We start from the raw sequence: 26,839 nt of genomic DNA, 5'->3' as shown, positions 1-26,839 counted from the left end.
ACACCTTGAACCCACGACAAGTGTCGGCAGCTACCATCCCGACTTTCGAACAAATCATCCAGGGAAACACTCAAGAGTCCCCCAGCAACAGAGAGAGAAGTTGGCGACACACAGTTGAAGTTTTAGCGTTTAATAAATATGATTGTAAATGCAGAAAACAAAGACACCACAGCAAAAGTTAAACACTGAAACACTTTCATCGTCTGATCGGATATAAAAACCTGTACAGTAATAAAATTATTTTTTATTCACGTTTCTCTACAAAAATAAGAATCTCACCGTCTGCAGCGCGGCGAGCAGTGTCCTTCAGCGTTCCTTTTTCCGAATCCAGAGGGAAAACCCAGTTACAGGTCATCCGGTGTCCAAACTAGCTGGGGTCGTAGGTAGCACAGAGTTTCACCAACAACAATAAAATCCGGACTAGACTTTCTGCATTGCTCAGTCTGGGGTTGAAAAAAATGCCAGAGTGACTCTTACTGGGACCTTCCACCAGAGGGCGCACTTCACTGATGAAATCCTTCGTGATGTGTGACGACAGAAATCAGCCATAACATTATGACATCCGGGAGTTCACAACTAGCTCATCTGAAGTTGAATCTATGATGGTGGTCATAATGTTATGGTGAGTGATGTGCCAAGGTTAGGGAAACTGTGTGCTTTTGTGTCGATGGTGGAGACCAGTTCCAGGCCGCCTGCTGCTAAGTGGTGGCAGAAGTGTGAGGAACCAAGAGTGGAGCCACAGACGTATTGACCGCCCCTGTGTGAGTGAAGGTGCAGATCAGTGTGTTGCATGTAACTCATCTGTATCTGGTCCTATCCTTTATGGGTTTGATTTGTGAAAATCTCAGTTCTGGCTGTGTTTTCAGTGTCAGTGTTTTGTCACACTTCTCTGGTCATTTCCTACCAAGGCATGTAAGAGCCAGTCCTGAACCTATTGTGATCATTGCCCCATAATCTCTGGTTGTGTTCCTCCTCTCCATTTCTCCTCTCCACAACTCCTCCCTAACTCTGTCTCCAAACTTCACATGTCCCTCAGCTAGACTCATTTCTGGTCTTGTACTTCCTCCCAATAACAACCTCAATATCTTCATCTCTGACTCATCTGACTCTGACTTCTGAGTATGAGACGATACATCATATGAGTGACCACTTCTGTCCTGGAAAGGCCCATTTATGGACAAAGCCTTCTGTCTATGCTCTGCGTTCATTTCCTCTGAATTTCTTTCTGCAAAGGTTGCAGATACTGGCCAAACAGAGCAGTACTACTGGAAACCATGGGGGGCAGTGTTGCTGTCACTACCCCATATTAATGAGACAGGAAGAAAACATAACAATGGTGGAAATTCTCTGTCTAGTGGCGATGTATTTAAGGGCTTCAGCGACCACAGCCTCCTACAGTGCTGCCTCTGTTTCCTCACTTGTGCAAGAGATGATACGTGATCAGTACTTCTTCTACAGTCGCCATGTTTGTTTTGGAGTTTGTTGTTGTCATAGATCTTTGACTCTGGGCTGCTCCCCCCGGTGGATATATTGGTGAACAGCAATACCAACATAAAGAACACATGGAAGTCTGTGATCAGTGACGGTAACATGGTTTGGAAAGGAGCATAAATGGGCCTTAAAACTGCTGCCCCATTCAGATATTTTTTGGGTTGATGTTTGTTTTTAGATTGTTTGTATGAGGTCTACTTATTAATTAATCATCACAACCATCATTGTGACTAACATGATACTGTGAACATGCAGTATGAAGGGCAGAACGAAGTGTTGTTTGAGGAGCATCAACCTGTCAGACCAAACAGCACAACACACTCATACTTGCCTTTGAGTAAGTTTTAAGGTGTCTGGTGTCACTCCTACATGATCCTACACCATCACTTCAACTACCGTCAGCTACCAGAAACCTCAGACGGTCGACATCAAAAATGTCGACCAGCTAATGCAGTCAAGGAGACTTCAAGAAGCAAATCTCTTGATGTTGGGGTCCACAAATTTGTCTCAAAAGGACAGTTCTTGATGACGCTCATACTTCAGACTCTCTCACTCACTCCTCAGACAATCGGGAGTCATGGCCGCTTCACCTGGTCACAGGATGCCTTGAGATATGAACCAGATTCCAGGGTTATAGTCTCAAACTCCCCATGATGACAGCTGAACTGGCCAGTGCCAGGCTCTGGCAGAGGAACATTTCATCATCATGACCTCCTGGCCCCCTGCCAACTGACCCAAAACACTTGGTGGAACAGTAATGACTCAGTGAAGGGCGGCAGAGATAGAGACTGGACCAAAAAAGACCCTGACTGTAGCCATCGGTCTGGGTTAGACAGTGGAAGGTCGGCCAGGAAAAGTGCTGCAACCAGCAGCGAGATCTGGGTTGGTAACAGTGGTGCAGCCGAGAGAGGGGCTGCCTATGGAGGCCTGATCATTCTAGACCTCCTGTTGTAGTGGTAGGTAAACACTTAGGTAACTCAGGACGAGTGTGTCTCCAGTAGCATAGTCGTTCCCCAGAGTGAGTCAAGCATGTATGACCATGTGATACCATGTTTCATACCTTTGAACCATTGAACCTGAGGGACCTTGCTGACTCTCCACACAAGAGGCTGGCAGCACAGGTCGGGGATCACGATATAATGGTGCCCTATGGTACACCAAGCTCGCAGGGCTGCCGCCTGCAGGAACCCTTCTCTGACAAATATAAGCCAGCAGTAATCTGTAGCACAATGTGAAGCTAGCACTGCGGCAGTAGCGGCCATTTTGTTCCGTAGCTGTCGCACAGTCAGAGCATCACGTTCTCACAATATCCTCCTGACAGCCACTCTGAAGTTCCCCCTGCTCCCTGTGAATGTGTCATCCTGCATGTCGCACGGAAGGGCGAGCAACTATTTGCTTGTAGCGGAAAATACAGTTTTTACAAAGACCTTGTGAACATAACAGAAGCGCCAGAGTAACAGCAGAAGCAAAAGAAGATGAGTTCTGTATAAAACGGTGGATTGTGCCGCATGTCAGTTTTCCACTGAAGTCACTTGGTTGATAAAATACACGTTTGTAATACAGATTTAGAAAATAATGCGTGGTTGACCTGCTTAATAAATGTGTATAGAATAAATAACAGTTGTTTTCACCCTGTACCTGTTCAATAGTTCACGCCTCTGGATCACATATAAATAGATGATTCTCTTTTAGAAAATGTCCCCAAAGACGATGGAAAATAAAAACCTGTACACAGTTTCTTCTGTCAGCAGGTCCAACATGCACAGGTATAAAGCTCAGAACCACCGAGTCCAGAACCAAAGGTCAAAAGTCCGGAGGACGTCCAGAGCTCAAACAACGTAGGAGGGAAGATCAGTGGAAAATTTCACATGTAGATGAGGCTTCGTACAACCTGCAGGGGGGGAGAGAGAGCGTGTTAAAAGAAAGGAGTAGAAGACACGGATGGAGAGAAGGGAAGAGAAAGAATGAAAAAGAGGAAGGTAGGGGCGAAGGAGGCGGAAAGAATGAAAGAAGGGAGGGTTATTGAGACTGAGAAAGTGGAGAGAAATGGAATAAGAAGGGACTGTCTGAAAGTAGAGGAAGAAAAAAGGGGTAGAATGGATGAGAATTAGACAACATGGGTTCGGGGAGAGGAGAGGATGAGAAGAAAGAGTGAGGGCGGATAAGAGAAGGGGAAGATGGATGGATGAGAGCAGATAAAAGAAAAGATTAAAAAGGGGAAGCAGGAATAAGAGACGGAGGAGGAAAACAGGTGGGAAGAAGGGAGACAAGACTAAGAAACAGGTGAGAATGTTAGATGAAAAGAGAGAACGAGTGACAAATGAATGAACGAATATATGAATAAATGAAGGAAAACAAAAATGTGTTTCGATTGGATTGCCTCTATCATCTGACAGTGTATTGGATCAAAGATGCTGCTGAAGGGTAGTAATGGAATGAATGGTACCAGGTTTCACCGGGTCGGGCCGGATCTAGAGGCCAGACACTGCTGAACCGGACACTTTCCCTTCTGAGAGACACGACAGCAGAGATGAGCTCAGTGAAGGTGGCGGTGAGATGGCAAGTGATAAAGCATGAGTCAGAACCGGAGGTCCGTCGGTCTCACCGATGGGCCGAGAGTTGAACTCGGTGTCCAGAGTCTCCAAAGAATGCACCAGGTCCCGAGCTGGGCCGGGCTGGGCCTCCAATGGATCCGCCGGACTCTTCATTTCTTGTTCTTTTTCGTTCTGCATCTGCGCATAGACGTTGAGGCCTGGGATCTTCCTTGAGGAAAGACTCACGGTCAGACCGGGCCAGAACACAGAGCGCACACGGGACGCATGCGTGGACTCGACCGACACAACTCAACATTTCCACCCACTACATCACTTATTGGGCACTTTACCTCTTGAATTTGTAGATGACAAAGATGGCTAAACCCACGACCACAACTGAGAGCAGCATTAGCATGGCTGAGCCACTGTGGTTCTCACTTGTGTCCACTAGGGGCGCTGCAGAGACAGGAGCACAGGAGAGAGGCGATATGCACACGTCATTGTGGACGGGGGCGGAGTCATGCAGTACACAGTGAGCAGGACAACTGAGACCGATGTGAAGATTTTAGTATGGACTTGTCTTACTCTTCATCTTATTAGCCTCTTTAGGACAGTAGCAGCATCCCCAAAAGGAAGAGGCACACATACTTGTAACGATGCTCACTCTCTGAATGTCTCTGTGTAGCTACATGGTGGGAGCCAATCAGACACAGGGTTGGGGGAGATTAGTGAACGGGGCCAGCAGAAAGATTCAAAATTGACTGTCCACTAAGCGCCTGATAGAATACCTGCATGCTACGAGCTAGGCGGAGGGCTCTATAACGGCAGCTTACCTGCTGACAGGTGGGCGGCGTACACCGTCACCTGGACGCCGGGCCTCAACGTGAACTGGACCAGGTTCTGATTCAAGGCGCTGAGCATGATCTCAGAGAGCTGTTGGGGGAACAAGGTAAGATGGGTGAAATGGGGTTCCAGTGAAGGGGCGACAACAGTGCTGGGTATTAAAGGGGAGTGATGGACCCTAAAAGGAGAGGAGGGACCTGGACAGGGAAGCTGGTTTCCAGAGGACAAAGGTGTCAGGATGCACTGTGACAGCACATGACTTTGCATGGACACGCCTACCAAGGGTCTGGAATACAGTCCCCTGCCACAATGCAGTGCTGTTGTCAAGACTACCTAACCCCAGACAGAGTCCAGAGCATACAGAGACCAATACTTCGAGGGCCTGCGACTCGGTCCTCTGGCCCTCAAATTCTTGGTCTCTGGATGGACCTCTGAGGAGGTGTCAGGGGTCAGGGAAGTTTGGGAGATGCTGGGGAGGAGGTAGGTGGTCCGACACAAATATATACTTGAAATCAGAGAGTCTCACCTGATCTAACTGAGCCGAACTCTTCTCTGACTTCCCGTCCGCTAACCGTTTATCCACAAGCAGGAAGAACTCGGCCGTGGTTGGCAAACCCGGCAGCACGGTGACAAGAAGCTGCTCCTCCTTTACGCCAGTCGCCTGGGGGAGAGAGAAATCCGGAATTTAAAAAGTCTGTTGAGACAGGAGAAAGTTGGACACGTGACCATGGTGCACCTCTACTCCAAAATCATGGACCTGTTCTAGATTAGATTATCAGAGGTATACAGATGTTCAGAGTAAGAGGGTCTGTTTTTGGACACGTCAAATGCCTGTCGAGATGAATAGGAACAACTCGAAGGCAAAATGTCTAATAATTACATTTTGTCTAAGAATCGCTATTTTTCGGCCACAGAATATATAACAGCATTTCTTCTGTCCATTTGTTTTTGTCTGCGCCATCCACTGCCCCCAAAATATTATTGTTGTAGTCCCACATTCATTTCTTTTCACTATTATTTTAGTTTTTATCGCACATTTGAGGTAAATAAATTGTTTCATCCTATTATTCTGACTATTAATTTCACAATTTGTTCCTTTTCTGCACAAATTTAGATGAGGATTTTTGCCATAATACAAATATTCTTCCAACTCTGGCTTCACTTTTTCTGCTAAAATGCCACTTTAATCTCAGAAACCTCACTTTTCTGATTTACTTTTGCTTTTAGGTTCATTTTTTTTCTTTTTTTTACTGTGGCGCTCCACTGTGGAACCTTCTCCAAAAGTGAATGAGCATTATTTGTTTCATTGAATTATTATGCTGTTATTACCTATTTAAGACGATTCATCCCTGCAGTGATTCAAAGCACAGAGTCGTCAAGCAAATGTTTTTCCCGCAGACCGGATTGATCCGGCAGTTTCTGGCTTCACGTCTCCGACTATCACGTCGTATTTTCCACCGTCTTCCGCCCGCAGGCTCAACTTGTCAGCCAAAAAAGATGATGCCAATAACAAACAACAGATCAGACGTGTTCACTGAAGAGCGGCGGATATTTTGGGCTGCTAGTTCGACTCTCAGGATCAAGAAGCGACGAAAGATTTGATTTTTCTTCCCGAGGATCAGAGCGTCCGTCATCTCTGGAGTTTGAAGGGTTCACTTCCACTCGTCGGGCGTGGAAGTGCTCAAGCGAAACCACAGGTCACTCCAGGTCACACGCTGACATTTCCTCCGCCAGTAAACAACGTCCCTGAACCGATGCTGCCGCCCGTGTGCTCTTGAACTACACTTCCCCTCTCGCCTTCCCTTCATGTGTCGTCAATCATCGTAATAGACAGCACGAGCTGCCTCACCTGGATCAGAGAGTTCTTGATGACCCGGCTCACGTCCAGTCGCCACTCAGCCACGTCGGGGTTGTGGTCGTCCAGATTGGCAGAGAAAGCCAGAAGATGAGAGCGGAAGTACTCTGGGGATTAAAAGATCAAGCTGCTTATTATCTCATTATCTCTTACTTATTTATTCATATCTTTTTAATCACCCTGTTTCGCGATTGTTTTTTCATTTTACCTCATAATTTGGACAAGAATTTCTAATGAAGTAATATTTAATATTCAACAGTTTTCTTCTTTTAAGGCCCCAAATAACAGTTGTCTGGGGCAGTGCAGGCCTTGGCTGTGGAGGGTGTGTGTGTCACTTTGAGACGCTCCACTCGTGGAAGGAGGCAGATGTTCTGGAGCTGATAGGTTTGGTCTGTGTCACTCCCGGAGCATCATATATTGATGTTGGCAAAGTTGCCTTTTCCGTGCCATACTGACGATAAAGGCAGCTTTCAGCATTACATGTTGTTGCATTGGCTACGTGACAGGAGAAAAACAGACGTAGGTTGGTGTTAGGGTAAGCCATGGGATGGCGCTCCATTCATTCCATGTTTAACAATGTGTCAGACTGCTATTTAAAGCCCATCAAATAGCAGTGCGTTTCAGTCACTCGGAGGAGAGCCACGTAAGGGGTTATAAATAGCAACTCCAGTGTAACTCACAGAGAGCTTCAGCACATCACCTTGCGATGCTCTCCACGAGCCCCCACCTCGCACATTCCTGCACACAACGTTCAAGTTGGCCTTTGTCGTCAGTACAGGACGCAAAAGTCCACTTTTCCGACATCAGTATATTACGCCATGGTAGTGAGAATGGGTTGTTCTGGCACAGAGAGTGGATCCGTACCAGGTGGTGGGACTGACTCGTAGTGTCCTCACATTGTTACAGGTTGTCTTCCACTGAGACGACACTTTTCTAGGGCGCTGGAGGAGAGCTCTCGGTTGCTCTCTACAAGCCCTTTGGGCAACAACCAACCAGATGGATCCCAGTACCCAGGTCAAATAAATGAACGTTTTAAGAATTCTTATTTTTAAGATGCAACATGTCTGCATGGTATGGGCCAGTGATGGGAGCATGGAGAGTTCAAGCGCCACATCAAGACGTGCTTGGGATAGAACCTAATTCTTTGCACCAGTGAAACTGACTGTGTGGGTGTCAAGAGTGTCATGATGACAGAAGCCAGAGGGGTTCAGTCTCTAGCTCAAGGACCTCATATGATGGTCCATGTGCTGCTTTTCATCACACCTCTGACCAGGATTTATACTCGGTCACCGGGGCAGCAATGGATCCTCATCAGTCATGTGACCCATTAGGCCAGTAAGCTCTGAAGTGACACTACGACCCAAACATCATCCTCTGTCATTGGTTCGTACCAGACACCATATTTAATCACAACTTCAATGATTTCGAATTTAGTGCCCCCTGGTGGCGGCAGGCCTCCCTGCAGCTGATGAATTCTTCATGTGCAAGACAAACTCTCACAGGAACATGCACGAGGGAACAGTTTGGCTGATAAAGCTCCAGCATCAGTCACACGGATTCAAAGATAACGGACTCACCGTGGACTGCGATGGTTTTGCGGTCCTGCAGAATGGAATTCCCCGCGGACACCTGCACAGTAACAGTGTTGATGCCCTCCCGGGAGAAGGTGCACGCCAGGCTTCCCTCCAGAGTGATAACTGGCTGCTGGGGGAGGAAGAGTGGGGCAGAAAAGGACAAGGCACAGGGGAGAGGGGAGGGTGATGGGCAAAATGGTGGTAGACACAGAGGGGGAGACAAACAGGAAAAAAGAAGAAACATGATGGGATGCAGAAGGGAGGAAGACACAATGTAGAGGAGCGTGTGAGGAAAAGTGAGGGGCAAGGCAAAGGAGGGCAGTGCAGTGGGCAGAAAGAAGACGCCAAGAGGATGCAGAGACAGATGGAGGAGAAAGATGGGAGCAGAGAGACAAGGGAGGACAGGAAGGCAGAGTGGGAGGATGACAGAGGATGGAGAGACACAGAGTCAGTTCCATCGGCTCGGAAGCACGACCCCCCCCGAGACAGCAGTCGTCCCTCAATCATCACTCAGGCCTTTATTTGCTCTCCAGCTAATGTGACGGGGCTTTATTACACCGTAACACAACTGCGTGTCCTTGTATTGGACCTCCGGTGCTGCTGAACCGACACATTTACACAACCGTCATTGAGACAGATGTGGACCATTTACAGCTGGGTTCTACTGAGCGGCACTGCCGTCGCTCCAGAGAGGCGCTGCAATCTTTTTATTGCTTTTCATCTAAACAGAGTCGACGTGAACGCTGTTTAATTCAAGTGTGAGAATTAATCCCTCGCAGGGACTCACAAGCCATACACAGTCACTACACAGAGATTCACAATGAAAACATATTCATTAGATTGGTCAAGAATCATCCCTGAAATTATTTTACAATCATTTCTGCAGACACCGAATCACACTGATACACACTCCAACCAAAACACCACCACACTGAAACACCCTTCTATCCTTGCGGGGACCTTTCATTGCCCCTTTCCATAGGCTATTTCCCTACACTTAACCATCCAAAAAACAAACCTGAACCAGGACGCTGAACCAAACAGAAACCTAATTATAATGACCCAGTTATTTTGAAGTCATGCTATCTATCCTTGTGAGGGCCTCTCATTGCCATAACCCTTTCCTCAGCCTCTTTCCCTACAACATAAAGTGCACCTCAGGGACTCAGAACCAAACTTAAATTCAATTAAAATGTAACATTTATTTTGACTGTTTAGTCCTCAAATTGAGAAAAAAGAGGCAAAAGATCTAAACACATAGCCCAAAATAGAAAAAAAGTCCCCTCAAGGTGGTGTGTCTTGAAGAATTGGGCCCCACAAGTATAGTTAAAGAAGTTCACATGCCTGTTTGTCTCGCTATCCCTGTGAGAACCTTCCATTGCCATAACCGTTTACCAAGCCTAAACCAAACCACCCAAAAGACATGGCTAACCTGAACCTGGACTCTGAACCAAACTGAAACCTAAAGTCATATTTAACTACTTTTACTGAGTCTCTAAACCTTGTGAGGACAGACCAAAATATCAAGCCTCGGTACTAAGTATGGCAAAACATGGCCACTCTATCCCACCAAATCATCAACTGCCTCAAACTAAACACACGCAAACCATAATGCCCGCTGCCATAGACAGGGAACATAACCCAGTTGACCCACATCACAACCCAAACATACAGACCAAACCTTACCCAGCCAGACACCATAGATAAATCGCAATCCACACGGAAGCACCACAGCATACGCAAGCACTCTGAAACACACGCAATTATACAGGCCAGTCAACACGACACACACACACTCAGCTGCGTTCCTGGACGTCCTGTGTGAGCTTGGACGGTCAGAGAAGACGCACAGCAGATACTAGGGGTAAAAATAAAAGAGCCGCAGCAGCAGGAGCGATGGTAATTAGAAGTTGTGTTGCAGCAGCCTTGCTGCTATTTTCAAGCGAAGCTGATTAATAAGTAGAAGGTGTGTGCAGAAATACACCAGCGAGGGCGCTCGAGTCGAGTCAGCAGATGGTAGGATTAGAATCAAGAGTTAGAAAAGTACCTCCGTGTTGTTTCCGATCCACCAGATGTAGGTGACGGTTCCCACCTGGCTGGGCCACAGGATTGCTGTCAGGTTCACCTCCTTGTTCTTCACCGCCACGAACGGCGCAGAGAGATGGATGTACTCCAGCGGACCTGCTCGGAGGCACATGCAGAGGTGGAGGGTTGGTGTTCTGCCTGACCAAACAGGTTCATCTGAGAGTGAGGTGCCAAGATTCCGGCCACAACTGGAAGTCAAGCCTCCAGAAGCAGAGGGCGTTCTACTCCTGCAGCGTCCCGGTCGATCAGAACTTCCTGATCAATAGGCTGCTACATCTGTCATCTCGGCTGCTGGTCAGCGCCGGGGCTTCACTGGACTGAGACGAGGATGTGCAGGGATTAGTTCTGTCCGACCCGTTCGCTGCAGAAGTTCAGCCAAAAGATAAGGAGGAAGTGCAGAGCTGACGGCTCCAAATTTATGCAGCCACCAAATGGAAAACAGTGTTATCAGTGTAGAGGAAAACACCTCACATGTCACGTGCAGGTACAGCAGCGTCGTCTCCGAGCCCAGGCCGTTCTCCCCGATGGCGATGACACGGTAGATTCCCACGGCTTTGTACACGTGTTTGATTCCATCTTCGATGGAGCTCACGTTGGAGTAGGTAACCGCGTGGCCGTCCCCGAAGTCCAGGGTGATGCTGGTCCTCGCCCCGTCACCCTGTCCAGGACACACTCTTTCACAGCAGCTCCAGCACTCAGCCCAGCTCAGTGCAGATAAAGAAGAACGAGTGTAACTTTACTGCAAACGCTGTTCTTTCTTCTTCTTATCTACACTGCCGACTTTTGGCTTTCATTCTACTGATGCAGGGGAACAACTTTTTCATGCTCCTTTGATATACATTTTTTACCAGTCTAGTGTGATAGAATATTCCGGCAACAGCTTACATCTTATATCTGTTGAAAACAGACTCTGAAAGTGGTGCTGAGCAACTCGGAGTGGAAACAAGCCTCAAAAAACCTGATTAAACAGTGTGTAGGAAAACACTTTCCTGTTTATTTATTGTATTGTAAAGAACAGCAGCAGCTGCAGCTGCAGTCTCGACTGACCTTGAATCGAAATTCTGAGTCCGTCCAGACCCTAAAAAGGAGGTCTAGAGACCAATCTCAAGTAGTACTACAACACTAGTAAATGGTGCAAAGTAGGGCATAGATTTTGTAGTAACCATCAGTGTAATGGCAATGAAGGCTATTCTATTCTATGAGGTGGCTTGAGAGGCCTAGTAGTAGGGATGGATGAGCGTCAAAATTTGGATGTGTAGCATGAGCTATTGGAGGTGTAACACACATGTAACACCTACCAGAAAAGTTTAAGTTTAAAGTTAACTTGATTGAAAGGTGTAGCAGCAGTGAGGGATTCACCACTTAGAAAGGTGTTTACATTTTAGGTTGACAATTTTAAGATAAAATGTATATAGAATGAAATAATATATATCAAAAAACACAATTCAAGCCGGTAATGTCATGGCATTTTCCTATTTTCTCCTTGTTTTACATGATTAAAGTAACAAATTTGATGCCTTTTTCTTCCATCATTTGGTCTGACTTGAGAGTCCCTCAACAGTCGCAGTAAATAATGTGGCCAACCTCTGATGGTGTGTGCCAAGAGCATGAGGCTGTAGCACGAGTGACTGGTGACGGTGTAAATCCTATTCTCGAAGGCTTCATTTTTGAGAGAGTTTGAGAGCACGTTGGCTTACGTAACATGTGACAAGTCCGTACCTCTTCCAAAAACACCAGGAAGGTGACGTTCGTGCCGAGAACGGCGGTCAGCGCGCCCTCGCTGGTGACCAGGTGGAGACCTCGCGGTGCTTGGACGGGACACAGCTGCCTCCTGGCTGTGTACTCCATGCTGACCCCTGCTGAGCAGTTGTTGGAGACCACCTTTCTGTACCTGAGGGCCACAGGAAGAACATCACCATCCAGCACACACAACCTGTTCCCGTGACCTGGCTTCACTCTGAGGGATGCAGGAGTGAAAATGAAGAAGTGTGGCGGTAAGTTCTGTTTTAATAAAGGGCTGATTTGATTATCTACCTCGCCTCCCGCTCCTGCCTGTTGTCCCTGGGAAACTAATTAATGCACCTCCAGCCGCCCGACTGAAATGTTCACCGCTCAGTGAGTCACAGCGCTGAATTCACTGGAGCTTTTTACCCGGTGCTGTTCAGGAACGTCAACCCCGTGCTGCAGCTCCTGGACATGGCTGATGGATGGAACCAGAAGGCGGGGGTGCATTTGCCGTCCGTCCGTCTCTCGAAGCCATAATCGCTGCAGGGAGCCAAGAACACACACACACACACACAGTTATCTAATCGGTAAACAAGAGGAAGAGAGAAAGACAAAGACATGTCATTATCTCCCATCCTGGAATGATGCATCAACCTGGAACAACACACGGTGCTTTAATGGCTCCTCAGATCTGTCAGCGCCTGAAGCTCAGTGACAGTTTATCTAAAGGTCCTGAATTATTGAACCTTGGACCCAATCAAATTTTAATCTTAACGCCCTCTGCACCAGAACCCACCACACTGGCTCTCACAGGCAACTGTGTTCTCCTCCTGAGAAGTCAAAACCAAGTCAAGAAAACAGACCCTACACTACTGGTTCTTGAAAAGAGAATTCAGAGAGAACTGGACGAGCCAGCCATAGCAGCATCTTGAGCTGGTTGAAAGGTCAGAAATCCAAAGAAAAACCTCTGCTTGTCTTGTCCAGCATCTCTTCCAACTCATCTTTACTCTCACTAAAGATCACTAAACTGTCAGCAAACATCAGAGTCCTTGAAGACTCCTCCCTATCCTCACCTGTCCATCACAATAACACTGAGGAACTACCTCTCTCAGATCCCTGATGGACTCCTGCTCTCACCTTGAAACCTTCCACCACTCTCCCACCTCACCACTGTCACAGAGTCCTCATACATGTTCGGCTCAGACATTTCTCTGATGCGCAGTGACTTCCTCCTTCAGTACTGTACACTTCCTCAGTAAGGAACTCAGAACTGACTTTCTCCAGACCCACAAAAATCCTGGCTACAAACACCAGATCAGTGATCAATAAAATGCAAAATAATATATATTATTATTAAAATAATGAAGCTAATTTAAATATCAGGAAATTTTTTTTTTCTGGAATCAAGTCATTTTTAACTTTTAAAGTTAAGTTGGGAGCTGCCCAGCTCAGTGGGCGGGGCCATGGCTTGAAGTGTGTAGCATCTAGGAAACACTGACGTACATCAGCTAATATCTGTCAAAGATCCACCCTCAAGATGAATCATTTTGGAATTACAAAGAAATATATAAACAAATGACAGATTACATTTAACCATTTTTCTAATTGTTTTTTTTAAATGTGTGTTTTTCCCGATTCAAAACTTCTGATCCTAATTAAACGCCACACGCCAGCGCCCCCTAGCTAGTCCTCCATCTCCTGAGTTGTCGAATGAGTCATCAGCTAGTTAGACTGAGGCTCACAAACAGAGACTCGATGAGCCACAGAGGCGACACAGTGTCCTCAAAACGAAGCCGACAAATTGCAGCAATTAGCGCAACATGCTCACAGATGCAGAAGTGTTGTGATTGTTAATGAAAGCTATTAAGCTCGCTGATTTACGGCTGCGATGGCGTCGCCTCGCTCGGGAGACCTGCAGATTTGGGTACAAAGCGAGAAAACAATATGTTACCGCACGGCTCATTAGCAAACTAGGAAGGTTGTGTGTGTGAATATGTACGTGGCAGCTGCAGGACCAGCCGAGTCAGCGGAAAACAACAGCTGTGTGTTTTCTCAGGGGGTTTGAGGTGAATCAGATAGAAGGTTTGTGTCATCACCTGCTCACCGTGGCTTCAGCTACTGCGCTATCTGACTCAAGTCTGAAGACCACGGCCCCGCTGACCCTGCCTGGGAAGGCTGAGTCAGGAGACAAATCGAGTCAAAAATTAAAACACAAGGTCACACTGCTTTTATTGTCTGAAGGTCCCCATAGGAACCAACAGACGGGATCCTTCTGCTCCTAGTCATGTAGAGAAAAGCTCACCCAAGTTAGATATAAAACAATGATCCAGTTAACTTGGAAAAATCTTGAAGTTTTTGAGTCACAGTCCACTGCACCACAGACTCACCATTCGAAGTCTGCCTCTGTGCAGTCGCAGGGTCCGGACGTCATGGAAACAGAGTACATCTTTCCCATCACGCACCTGGAGGTGGGCTTCAGCTTCCGGTAGATTCTTTTCACTCCCATCAGGCACGGCTCGCCCTGCAGGGCGAGACACAGTCAAAGTTTCAAAAACACAAGCTGCTTCTGCCACCGCCAGAGTATGAATAATTCACGGCGAGCGCCCGCGCGTGTGTGTGTCACACTGTGCGTGGAAGCTTTGTTTAGCTCTCAGGATTCAATACTCACAGACTCTCACTGAGATGGGACCTAAATTCTACTCCCGTTCCTTGCTCTATTTCCAATGATGCTGCATTTCCAAATCATCTTAAGATGCAAAGAGAAAACCAGCTGGAGTCTAATTTTAGGAGTCTAATTTTCGTCCATTAGGTGTCAGTAGTGATGCATTCCATAACACCTAAACCTTGATGTAGCCCGATCCGATACCGCCGTAACATAAGGCCCACCATTTTCTGAGAGGAAGGTCGGAAGCTGTCCATGGATGGAGGTGAACCAGCGTCAGGGTGACGGACAGCTAACGTTCATCCATGCATGCGAGGAGAAATCGCTGACCTGTGTAATCTGATCACACGGCAGGCGACTGCAGGTCAAGGTAGAAAATTGCTCTGAAGGAAAAGTGTCAGGCTGAACAGCATAACTAAGTTTGCTGGCATTGTCAGACAACATGCATCAGTGACCTCACGACTTCCAGTTTGCTATGTCAGATACTGACCACTGCCAACCCACAGAGTTGCCCCTCAGGGTGGAACTTTAGTGTCATGTGAGCCAGGTGGTGTCTCATCCTAAGTAACTGGGATAGGCTGCAGTTTGCCGCCACCATGGGGGCATCGAATGGAGGGATAATGTAAGGGAAAAAACGAGTTGAGGATGAGAATGAAAAAGGAGGTTTGTGAACAGGCGGTGGAGGAGAAAAGTACCAAGAGGTTGGGGAACTGAAAGAATAACAGAAAAAGGATGAGGAAGAGGAAAAGGAAGGTGAAATAAATGCAGAGGATGGATTGGTAGAGAGGGAGAAGAGACGGGGAGAGGAAATGGGGTGGGGAAGGAGTACCCGGAGGTTGGGGAGGAACAGGAGGCCTGAGAGGGAGAAGTGAAGGATGTGAAAGGTAAGGGAAAGGGAGGAGAGAGGATCAGCTATAACAATAGGAAGAGGGTGAAGAGTCAGGGAGGCGGGTGGTAAAGCAAGAGATGGAGAAGGGCAGCAGAAGGAGGAAGCGGTAATGAAGGTGAGATTGGAAAGGAAGAGGAAAAGAGAAGAGGCGGATGGATGGTTGTGTACTTGTTATTCTAGTTTCAAAGTTTCATTTTAAAAGATGATTTCAAAGAGAGACGATGACTGGAACCTTCTGCTCAGGTTCTTGTCGTCTCTCTCCACCACACTTTTTGATCACTCGTTCAATGCGAGCAGCTGCTTGACTGAAACAATTAGCAAAATGACCCGAGAACAAAGACACTGATGGAGAGAGAGCGATTCTGCGGCAGGTCCAGCAGGTGAGGTTTAATATGCAGCAGGAGGAGGAGGAGCGGGAGGAAAGCAGAGGACAGAGTTGTGAAGTGAGAGGAGGGAGAAGGGTGAAGAGGGGAGGAAGAAAGCATGGGGGGAGGTGGGAGGGGTGAGTGAGGAGATGGGTGACAGATGATGGTAGCCAGGAAAAAGGAAGGATGAGAGAAAGTTAGACAGAGAAGGTGAAGAGAAGAAGAAGAAGCAAAGGAAGATACAGAGGCGGGTCAAGAGATAGACGGAAATTATGGGGAAAGAGGGGAACTGGTGTTGACGATCCGGGTCAATCATCACCCACCTGGTCGTGGAGGTGCCACGTCTGGTAGTCGGCCTCAGTGCACCTGCGGTTGAAGATGGAGCGGAAGTCTATCTTCACCAGCTGCCACTCGGAGCGGTGACTGACGTGTCCGAAGATCCTGCAGCAGAGTGATGAATGAAAGACGTCTGAGCGCAAGAGAGGCTCCTCTGTGGGTCCGGCCAGCAGATGGGATCGTGCAGGACGGAGTGATGGATATTCCTCTGCCGCCGGGGCGACTCCGCGCCTCCACGCTCTAATGTATTTATCACAATCAATCTGCGGATTAGCGGCCGACCCGCTCGACCGTGAAGCCGCTCGCTCCAACAATCAGTACAAATGGAGAAGCAAACGGTGGCTGACGGACTCATGAAGACTGATGTGGCGCCGGACCACCACCGTCTGGACCGCAGACAAGCCACTGGGTTGAGATGTTTCTGCTTCCACGAACAGCCCTGTTTGCTTTAGTGCTATTTATCTGTCTCCCTCATGATGACATATCTCTTTATTTCCTTCCTCTGTTTTACTCCAAATCGCTCATTACCATTCTTCCTTCCTCTTTCTGCGCTTTACTTTCCAGTTTCTTTCCCACAATACTTTGCTTTTTCCTTTCCTATTTCCTTCATTCCATTCTTCCATCATTGTACCTGGTATGGTATCAGGTCCTCGATTTCCTACTCTTGTTTCCTCATTCCTTTCGTTCAGAATCATTTAACTTCCTTCTGCTTTCATTTTATTTACCTTCTTCCTTTCAGTCTTTCTCTAATATTGTTCTTCTTACTCTCTTCCAAACTTCTTTTTTGTTCTTTCTTTCCAAGCCTTTCTTGTTCTTGTTTTCCAAACTTTAATCTTTTCTTCCTTCCCTCTCTCTCTCTCACCTACCTCCATCCTTCCTTCCTTCCTTCCTCTTCCTATCCTCCCTTCATGGGTGGGTCTGTGACCAGTGCTGACCCCTGTTGGTCCAACCCTTCAGGGACAGGATGCACAACTCAAGATCTTGTGCGATCTCATTACACCCGAGTGATAATTCACACAGATAATCCCGCAGCCTTTGAACCTCTTCCTTGTTCGCCTCCCGGTTTGTAAGGATAAAACAAAATTCTTCACTCGGAGCATCGCTGCTGCCAAACACGGATCTGCTGTGATCACAGCCCGCAGACAGTTTGATGTTGCTGAGAGGAAGAAGCAGACGGATTCATGAAAAGCTGTTTCTCCAACGTTCCTGCTGCTTTAAAGACGTCAACGTTCCACTCTTTCAAGCTGACGGGAGCAAATTTACCAGCGCATAATTTGGTTCCGACGAGCCTGTTTGATAAGGGTGTGGAAAAGCTGGTCTCTGTTGGGGGTCCTGGCTCAGACCAGGCCTGGACGACCTCAGCAGGGAGGCGCCAGGAGACATCTTGGTGTGGAGGTGCCTATCCTGGATGGCTGAGCTTCTATCTTGAAGAAAACGTCCAGATCTTTCGGTTACTGCCAGGTTGGTGTGCACAGGTGAGAGGAGAAATCCACTGTTGTCTTCTGGCACAGCTCTTTCTTCACTCCAACAGACTGAAGCAGAGTCAGAGTCAGAGAGGCGCAATGATGCGTCTGTCCAGCTTCATCCTTCCCTCTCTCCTGCACAAAAACTGCACCAAGATCTCATCTCCAACCTGGATGGTACTTGAGAACCATGGTCTCAGACTTTCCTCATTGTGGCCTCTAGGGGCAACCAAAGCTGTAGTGATGAGATACACTCTGAAGGAGTGACTTCAAGTAGAACCACTGCCTCTTCTAGAGGAGCCAGGATGAGGAGTCCACTTGGGACGAGGTCCTCCTGGGCAGACTCTGGAGATGCCTCTTAGAAGAAGTCTCCAGCATGACTCCTTTATGATGTAAAAAAATAGAGTGACAAACTCACGTCATGATGAGGGTCTCCTCCCCCGGTTCTCCCAGCACCCCGTCCACGAAGAGCGGTGAGCTGGTGAAGCTGTACTTGTTCCACTGTCGCCCCTCGTCGAAGCTCAACCTGCAGAGAGGAGAGCTAACTAATGAACCTGAGAGTCGTCGAACAACTTCATTTCGCATTCAGTTGGAGTCAAAGCTTCCATCACCTGAAGCGAGACTCATTAGGCTTCAAACACGGGGAGGTGAGACTTAGTGACAATCGTCAGCTTTCTCCGTCATGGCTGCTGAGATTTTCTCCGGAACATTATCGTCCCCTCAGTTGAAACTCATTTGCTTTTGTTTGACTACTCACTCCAACGCTTCCTCCGGGGAGAGGAGCCTCGCCGTGACAAATGGCGTCTCTGTCATAATGACTCACCACAGGTGTCGGATGGGAAGCGGAGTGTGTCTTATTGCCACTAACGCTCCTCCCTGGTCCAGATACAGCACGGCGTACTCCTCATCAAAGATCTGCGGGGAGGAGGGGGATAAAAAAACAAAACAAAACAAAAAAGAAAGCGAGAGCAATCACTGAGCTGAGGCTTTTTGGCACCGCACGTGTTAAACACAGGCCCACGCACCGACTCCGCACCGATTAAATGAATAATAACAGGATGCTGGGCCACGCAGCGGCGCACCGGATCCGGAGTAATCACACTGTCTTATTAGAAACCAGCAGCGAGTAGAGGACTCACCTCTGATAGCAGAAAAGGAAGGAGCGTCACAACTGAGGCTCACCTGTCGCCATGTGTTGCCGGCGTCGGAGGTGATGTAGACGCTGACGTTGCTGTTGGTAAGTTCGGATCCGTACGAGCCTGTGGGGCGGAGACGTGGTGGTGAGACGAAGTTTGTTTCAACTGTTGTCGTTGTTAAAACTCTGCACTCTTTTTCCACTTGTTTGTTCCCCTTTACACCCTCTTTCTTCCACCTTTCACTTACTCTTTTTTTTCATCCAAACATTCTGGATTTTACCCCCTTTAGGCTTTCATTTTGGCTACTCAGACTTTCTTCTAGTCTTGCCTCTTTCTTCTACCTGCCTCTCTTCCAATTCATCTTTCTGTTTCCCTTCATTCTAATCTTCAGTCTCCCATGTTTTCATTTTTTCTCCCCATCTTTCCATGCTTCACTCACTTTCTTTTCTTCTCTTTACCTTTCTCCAATCTTTCATCCCTCCTATCCATTATTTTCCTCCACTTTCACCCTCCTAGTTTCCAACTCCGGCTTCCACTCTTCTCAATGTTTCATTTTTTGGATGCTTCCTTTCTGCCTTTCTTCATCCAATTCATTAATACTGTTCTTTGATTACCCCTTTCCCTCCTCCAGTCTACTGCCATCTGCACTTTTCTTTTCTCTATCGCATAGCAAAATAATAATAAATAAATAATGGAGAATTTCCTCTCATTCCGAGTGCAATAGAATAAATAAAAAAGATATCACATTTTTGCTTCTGGCTTTAAGATACTCCGTCTTAAAAACCTTGATAAACATATCTTACCATATATTGTTTTCGGATGAATCTGAGTGGAAAAAATATTCCTAAAATGTCTCAAGACTATATTCCAGTTCAGGAAATCAAAGCTTTATTGACAAATCGCCACCCGGTCAGCCTCTGCACTGCTGCTGTTCAAAGCTGGACCACATCAACACCAATGTCCAGCTAGTACTGTCAGGAATCGATTGGATGTTTTCTCTCCGAACGTTACCTGACATCATCTTCAAAATACACAGTCCTTCATCAAGATCAAGCGTCTCGCATCACGGCCAGTCCCTCCTCCACCTGTAACTCCAGATCATCCTCTAGACTCACACCCATCGTCTTCATGTCTTCTTACATCAAGATCAATTAGATGAACAAAGTATTTCAAATGAGAAAATACATCTAAAACTAGGCCAGACATTGGGAAGAAGCGTCACTTTGTCAGTGATAACAAGCTAGTTTTTCGGATCCAGTTCTTCATTAAGTTGCACGGGACTTTCAACTCAACATTTCACAAGTATAGTTCTGTGCAGCATTGCCTCCTTGTCTTTCACATCTCTCTATGTTTCCTGCATCCTGTCTTCTTTTCCTTCATTTCAAACCTCTCTTCTTTCTCCAAACTGAATTACATCCTTAAATGGTATAATAAAATCATATAACTGGCAAGGTTCCGCCCAGAGCTCCTGGAGTGGCCAACGATCACCAGGTGGCGTTAACAATGCCGTGCAGCTCGCTGGATCTTCAAACTACTTGTGGCTTGTTGGAGAGAACACCTCCTCTGCACCTCTTATCAAGTGATCATGAATCTCTCTACCAGCCGCTTCACCTATACACCACAGACTGTACTTCCAGGACTTTGTCAGCCCACCAGCTCCCTCTTGAGTTTCCATCGGGTACTACCTCACACAACGTTCCCCGGTTTCCTGTAAAAAAGCTTGTGTCTTTGAATGAAGCTACCAAAGCTGACTGGAAAGTTGTTTTTTTTTTTTTACAGAACGTGCAAACATTGATTTTGTTCTGTGTTTCCAAAAATAAAAGCAGCCTCTAAATTGGCAGTGCTGGGAAACAGTTGTGCGGTGCAGTCTGAGGTGGTAATTATCCCTCTTCTGCGGATCTTCCAAATTAAGCGATGAAGCCAGATTACAGATTCATTTTTTACCCCGGTCCTGACTTTATTAAGATGCACGCGCCCTAATGCTGTGCAGGCGCCGTAATTACCCGAATAGAACTGTTAAGTAATTGGCACCAGACAGTTAGACACAGAGAGAAAGAGTCCAAAAATACATCTGCACCCCGACTGAACCCAGAGAAGTTTGACTCGATTGTTTTCCCTCTGAAGTCTGAGCTGGATTATTCGCTGTGTGTTATAACACCAGGAGTTAACGGTTAGCGAGTCGTGTGACTGCTGCATCAACAATTGTACACAAATGTGGGTCAAGTCATGTGTTTGCTCACACCAAGCAACACAACTTAACCTTGGAGGGACCAATTAGAGTCTGATTTCCTGGGCAGGGTTCCTAACAAGTCTTCCCTTCTGGGTTCAGAGTCCGTGTGGCGTCGCTTCATCTCTGTTCATGGCTGTCTGTGTTAAAATATGCTTGAAAGGTATGGACAGATGAGGATGCCATTTGCAGGAACACGTGATTCAGTTTTGGGAGTGATCCGGATCACCATCTGGAGACCGGGACTTTTGGGAGAGGGTGAGGGTGAACCGGGACCTGAAGTTATGTAGCTGAGCCAGTACGAAAAGCTCACTAGCTTCCTCGTGCAGCAGTGGGGAAATAACTTCACCGCCTCCCTCATCCTCCCTCAGCTCCTCTGATCTGTCGCCTCAAACTTCTCAGAGTGAGTCATAATGGTTGAGTCAGTGACCCTGCCTGGAGTATCAGCTAATAAGTAAAAGATGCCGAGGGTCGCATGACGCACAAGCTGTTACTCATGTCTATGTTTGGACCAGCAGTCACAATATTGTCACAGTAGTCAGTCTTGTGCTTTGTGTTCTGCAAATCTGTAAAACACTGTGTGGAAGCCCCAAGATAGATATGTGCAGCACAATCCGAGCTGTCACCCTGAAGACGTCAAAAAAAGCGGTTTATCCGAGGCCAGGTTGCAGGGGCAGCAGCCAAATTAAAGTGCTCCAGAAATATCCTTCAGATATTCAAGGTCAACTGAGAGACACAGTGCTAGCATGTCCCAGGTCCGCCCCAGGGCCACCTCCCAGGCTTTCTGGAGGAGCAGCAATTCTACTCCGAGTCTCTCCTGGATGACTGAGCTGACTGACTGATGACTGACAACCCATCCCTCCGTCCCTCCATCCCTTGCACCATGAGTCTTTGACAGGAAATAGCCAATCTTCAGTTTTAATTTACATGTCGCCATTCAATCCTCCGGCGCTTCTGGGCGCTCAGAGTGAGTGGCATCGGCTGATGGACCTGACGTGCAGCGCTAGAGAGGACAGCGTCTCTGGAAGCCGTTTCATTCACAACCATCACACTTAAGTGCTGATGTGTTATTGACAGTGAAGCTCCACCAGGGAGCAAACATCACAGAGGTGTGAATCCACCTGCAGGACCTCTGAAACCCTCCTCTCAATTCAGAGTGTTCAATGGTTAGTGAGGTTTACGGGTTCCTCCTGTGCTTTTGTTCGCTCAGTCCACACGAATCGTTGTACAACCTCATGCAGACCGGGCCATCGGACCAACAGCTATGAAGCTGTAAAAAGCCGATGAAGCGCAGAGAGTGTTTTCGGGGACACGCTGAAATATTAAGTGCGAGAACTCAGTTAACGAAAATGGCGTGTTTCTGCAGTGGCGGACTAAGTGATTTCTCCCGTCCCTGTCGCCTTGAGTTTCGTCCAGAAGAAAATGAAATGGAGATAAAGTCAATTGTGCAACAGAAGAAAGGGTTTCCACATATTCTTTTTACTTATCGGTTTATTTATTTTTCATTTGCTTCATTCTCATCACGTTCCGACTCTGAAAGTTTCCTTCATCTATTTCCTTTTTTATGTAATTGTCCTGAGAGCTTTTGTTAAGCTGCAGGGCCACAAAGAGAGGCGAGTTTATCTGAGAGCTCTTTGGAATATCAATCATCAGACTAGACATTCTCCAGTCAGCATGTAGTCATGAGTCGCTTTCACTCCACACGAAAGTCCTGGGTTGTTTAACGCATCATCATCAACGCTGTCCTATTGCTAGTGGATAGAATGGATGGTTCCTGCTGGACATCCCACCCTGCATTTCACGCTGTTAATGCCACGTTCCAGTTACCTGGGAAGTTGGAAGTCCGAGCTGGGAAAGACGTCACAGCCGAGCTCAGTGTGTTCAGTGACCAAGGTCGGACAAGGAAGATGGCGATGAAAGCAATTCGTCGTAAACAAAAAATGTCTCGATAAATATGCGTTCCATTTACAACGAGAAAACCCGCAGGATGAGCAGGATAATACTAATTGGAGGAATGTGTTTGTTTCCGTTGGTGTATTGCATTCATTCTACATCACGTTTGGGGAGGCCATCTTGGATTGCAAACTCGGGTTGGTACGATTTCTCTCACCTTCCAACTGGGAAATCCGAAACTGTATGACGTTATCTGTGCAGAGCGAAGATTTCCCAGTTGTGAGGACAACTGGAACGCACCATAACTGACCGTTGTCAATAAGACTTCTTTGTCTAATGTTGGATGCCTACGACGGTATTGCTGACGCCATAGACGGCACTTCACTAGCCTGTCCGACATGTTGGCTGTGGAAAGAGCTAAGACACAAAGTGGCGCTCCTTACTGGGTATACTGCATATAGTACCTCATGTGAGCATGGCTGTGACTTGCAGTGCCAAGTTTTTGGAACTGTAAGTCAAACTTATCAAGTGAGGAGCGCCTCCCTGTGGCTTAGCCCTTAGTTCCGCCAGTGGAATGTAGTGCAGATGACTGAGCTTCTGAACCTTCTGGAAGGATTGTTTGGCAGCTGAGCGAGCGCAAAGGATAACTAGTAAAGGTAAGAGATTAGTGGAGGTGAAAAAAAACAGGAAGATGAGAAGGTCAAGAGATAGATGAAGGAAGAGAATATGGTCAAGTTATTAAACGATAGAGAGGGCAGACCGGTGGATGACCAGGTTGGAGCAGAGAGTGAAGTGATCTTGATATTCAGACTCAAAGTTGAAGAACTGTAGTGACGTTATGGGGTCCAGCTGCTGACAAGTTTGGTGCCTTCTTATAAACATAAAAAACTGAGGGGTTTGTCAGGCAGGTCCCGAGTCAGAGCCAGGACACGCTAGAGAGACTGCATCCCTCAGCGTCAGGGGAACGCTGTTTCCCCGGGAGAGCTGGAAGAGGACTGGATAAAGAAACCTTCCCACCGACCTGACGCCACAATGATCCCGGGCGCCGACTCCCGACTGGCGATGTTTCCAGACGTGTAGGGATTTGCCGACACGTGGAGATGGAGGTGCAGCGAGCAGTACGGCTGCCGGGAGAGACAGATGACCATTCAGAAACCAGCAGCGGAAGCGAAGACACGATGATTCAGCGACAGTAAACTCGCCCAAGCGGTGGGTTTTATCACGAGCACAGCGACGGGAGCATTAATTATGATTGGGTTAACCTTTACCGACACAATTCTCATTAGCAGGCGGCCAAATGCCAGAGCCGCCGTCGGTGTGGTGACGAGACGTACGGCGGTTTATTAAAACTCTGACATTCTCTGACTAATGGCGGCAAAAACACACAGAGAAGTGGGAGACTGCTGCATCACTGAAGTTTGCTGGTTCACCGTGACCACTCGCTCTTTTCTGCTTCAGTCTTTTTTCTGCTTTAAATACAAAATAATATCACAATAATAATTAAAATAGCCTGAAAGTTGACTCCATAAACAGTACAGTATTTTAATTATTGAAACATTTCCCTATATGTTTTCTATTTTCATGTTTACAGCATTTGGTGTTAAAATACAAAGCGAGACATCAAGTTAAGATGATGACACACTTCTCAAACTTGATCCAAGAAAAATTGTTTTATTTTCAAAACAATAAGCATTATAATTGTAGTGTAATTGTATTGTATCTTTCCAAATATTTATTCATGACTATTATTATTTTTCTTTTCTGCTTTGAAATATAATTTTTTTTGGGTTCAATTTTATTTTATTAGTTATCAATAATGTTATTATTTAATTATAAAAATAAGAATCCAGGATAACAAAAGTAGATTTAAAATTCTTATGCAAATATTTATTTACTGAAAAAATTATATTCTTTATTCAAATGAATCTGAATATAACCCTTTAAAAACGTGAATATTCATGCATCTATGTATTATTATTATTTAACTTACAACGTTATGATGCTTTTCATTGACTGAATTAATTTCACAAAAAAAAAAAAGGAAATTACCAACATTATATATATTTTTTGATGTTCTTCAAAAGTGCATTATTATGACACAATTTCAAGTAATTTTCTTGAATTTTCATCATATTTAATTCCTATTAGACAAATAATTACAAGGAGTCATTTCTGTGTAAAGAACGAAACATCGCAGCTGGACCGCTGTGATCTATGCTGCTGAGCTGTGGTGGAACCCAGCTATCGTCTGGAGACAGCAACGACGGCTCGCGCCAGGCTTCATCGTGTCATAAGTTCCTCCTGCGCCAGCTACTCAGAGAACACTGCAGAGTGAACTGTGGAGCTGTCGGCCGAGCTCCAAGTCAGTCAGACATCTGACAGAGAAGCAGCAATCGCCTCCTGTCAGACGCCTCTTTCTCCTCCGCCTCTCAAATGGGAGGTCAGTTCGCTGGACTGAATCAAAATGGCTGACCTTTCAGCTCGGCCGCCTCGGAGCACTCAGCTCTGACAGGCACTGCTCTTTGAGGGTTCGGCCCCTCGTCACATAGCACTCACCAGCAGACAGTGAACGTTGTTTCCTCTCAGGTCTCTGTCGGGGGCCTGCAGCAGCCGCCAGTCTCGGCCGCGGTTGTAGGTGATGTGCGTCTTCACCTGACCGTCCGTCTTCTTGTTGGCCAGAAACATTCCTTTGATCCCAGCCACCTGCAGAACAACACATGCTTCACTACTGTGAAGAGTTTCAGGTCAACTGCTCTCCGGAGTTCAGCTACCCAGGGTGAGAGGCTAAAAACCTGTGGACAACTTCATCAATTAACCTCTGTATGCTTCCGTGGGAGGAAAGCAGAGGGCTCCGAGGACACTGTGGTGGACACATTCGATGTTCTTTATAACAACAGACTCACAGGTTAAACAAGTGACTCCCTGCTCTCACATTGTCACGAGCATCCCCTTCAATGTGCTTTATTGACAAAGTTTCATTGACTCCAAGAGTCTGGTTCATCTTCAACTATACTGAGGATGTATTCATGAGCCAGTCAGGATCGAGGGAGCCCCCGAGTCAACGTCCACATCACATGTTATAAAGCTTCAGAAACACCAGTGAGTTTGTGCTTTGGTACGTCATCTGGAAGCAGGACTCAGTGTCATGGTCTCACAAAGATCTCATGATCTTCACGAGGGGCTGTTGGCTCTCTCAGCGAACAAACACGTGTGACTTGACCTGACTAATAAACCCCTTCCTTCGATGAAGCCGTCGCCGCCGCTGTCCTCTCCTGCAGTTGACAGACACTTCACTCTCCCCTGCAGGAGAGATTTAGACTCCAGTTTGGGGTGGTGACCCCAATCAAAGCGAGGATTTGATTTCTCTGCCAAGACTTCGGCAGGACATGATCGGCTTCATTAACCGCCTAATTGTGTGACTCGCAGATAGCGGTGCGGCTTGAGCGCGGGTCATCAACTCACACAATATTTCGTTTTAAGCCCAATTATCCGAATATCTAGACACGCCTGGATGTTCCTGAACTCATCTGATGATCACAGAGTCGCTCGGAGGATTTAACCCACGTTCAAACCGCGTCTTCGCTTTCAGTCACATGACTTGAAATAACGGACATGGGCCCCAGCTGGTACAGACGGAGACTTGCATGACATTGAGTCAGTTACCACGGTTACAGTAAACAGAACATGTTGCATTAGCGCTAAGATGATGAACCTCCCTGACCACATGCTGCTCTGTTATCACCATCGCATCATGCCGTCTT

General features: G+C 46.8%; 1 protein-coding gene across 6 annotated transcripts in view; it reads right to left on the bottom strand.

Annotated features, from left to right (window-relative positions):
- Window positions 1–125: 125 nt before the first annotated feature.
- Window positions 126–26,839, bottom strand: part of LOC128754807 (VPS10 domain-containing receptor SorCS1) — a 109,805-nt gene continuing 83,091 nt past the window's right edge. The window contains exons 10-28 of one of the 6 annotated variants that reach the window (XM_053857718.1): window positions 25,635–25,781; window positions 24,100–24,202; window positions 19,005–19,081; window positions 18,646–18,737; window positions 18,241–18,348; window positions 16,347–16,464; window positions 14,495–14,628; window positions 12,534–12,647; window positions 12,102–12,273; window positions 10,854–11,040; window positions 10,345–10,478; window positions 8,301–8,427; window positions 6,718–6,830; window positions 5,395–5,529; window positions 4,859–4,958; window positions 4,376–4,481; window positions 4,097–4,254; window positions 3,938–4,000; window positions 126–3,382 (exon numbers count right to left, since the gene is read on the bottom strand). In XM_053857718.1, the coding sequence (XP_053713693.1) occupies window positions 3,963–4,000; window positions 4,097–4,254; window positions 4,376–4,481; window positions 4,859–4,958; window positions 5,395–5,529; window positions 6,718–6,830; window positions 8,301–8,427; window positions 10,345–10,478; window positions 10,854–11,040; window positions 12,102–12,273; window positions 12,534–12,647; window positions 14,495–14,628; window positions 16,347–16,464; window positions 18,241–18,348; window positions 18,646–18,737; window positions 19,005–19,081; window positions 24,100–24,202; window positions 25,635–25,781 (2,163 nt within the window). In that variant the 3' untranslated portion in view covers window positions 126–3,382; window positions 3,938–3,962. Of the gene's footprint in view, window positions 3,383–3,937; window positions 4,001–4,096; window positions 4,255–4,375; window positions 4,482–4,610; window positions 4,711–4,858; window positions 4,959–5,394; window positions 5,530–6,717; window positions 6,831–8,300; window positions 8,428–10,344; window positions 10,479–10,853; window positions 11,041–12,101; window positions 12,274–12,533; window positions 12,648–14,494; window positions 14,629–16,346; window positions 16,465–18,240; window positions 18,349–18,645; window positions 18,738–19,004; window positions 19,082–24,099; window positions 24,203–25,634; window positions 25,782–26,839 lie in introns of those variants that run through there. The other 5 variants (XM_053857717.1, XR_008413982.1, XM_053857716.1 and 2 more) reach the window with 5 other exon arrangements.

This window comes from Synchiropus splendidus, chromosome 2 (assembly GCF_027744825.2).
Source record: "Synchiropus splendidus isolate RoL2022-P1 chromosome 2, RoL_Sspl_1.0, whole genome shotgun sequence".
Classification (NCBI taxonomy): Eukaryota; Metazoa; Chordata; class Actinopteri; order Syngnathiformes; family Callionymidae; genus Synchiropus; species Synchiropus splendidus.
The sequence above is the reverse complement of the archived record's forward strand: the minus strand, read 5'-3'. Positions and strand labels throughout refer to the sequence as shown.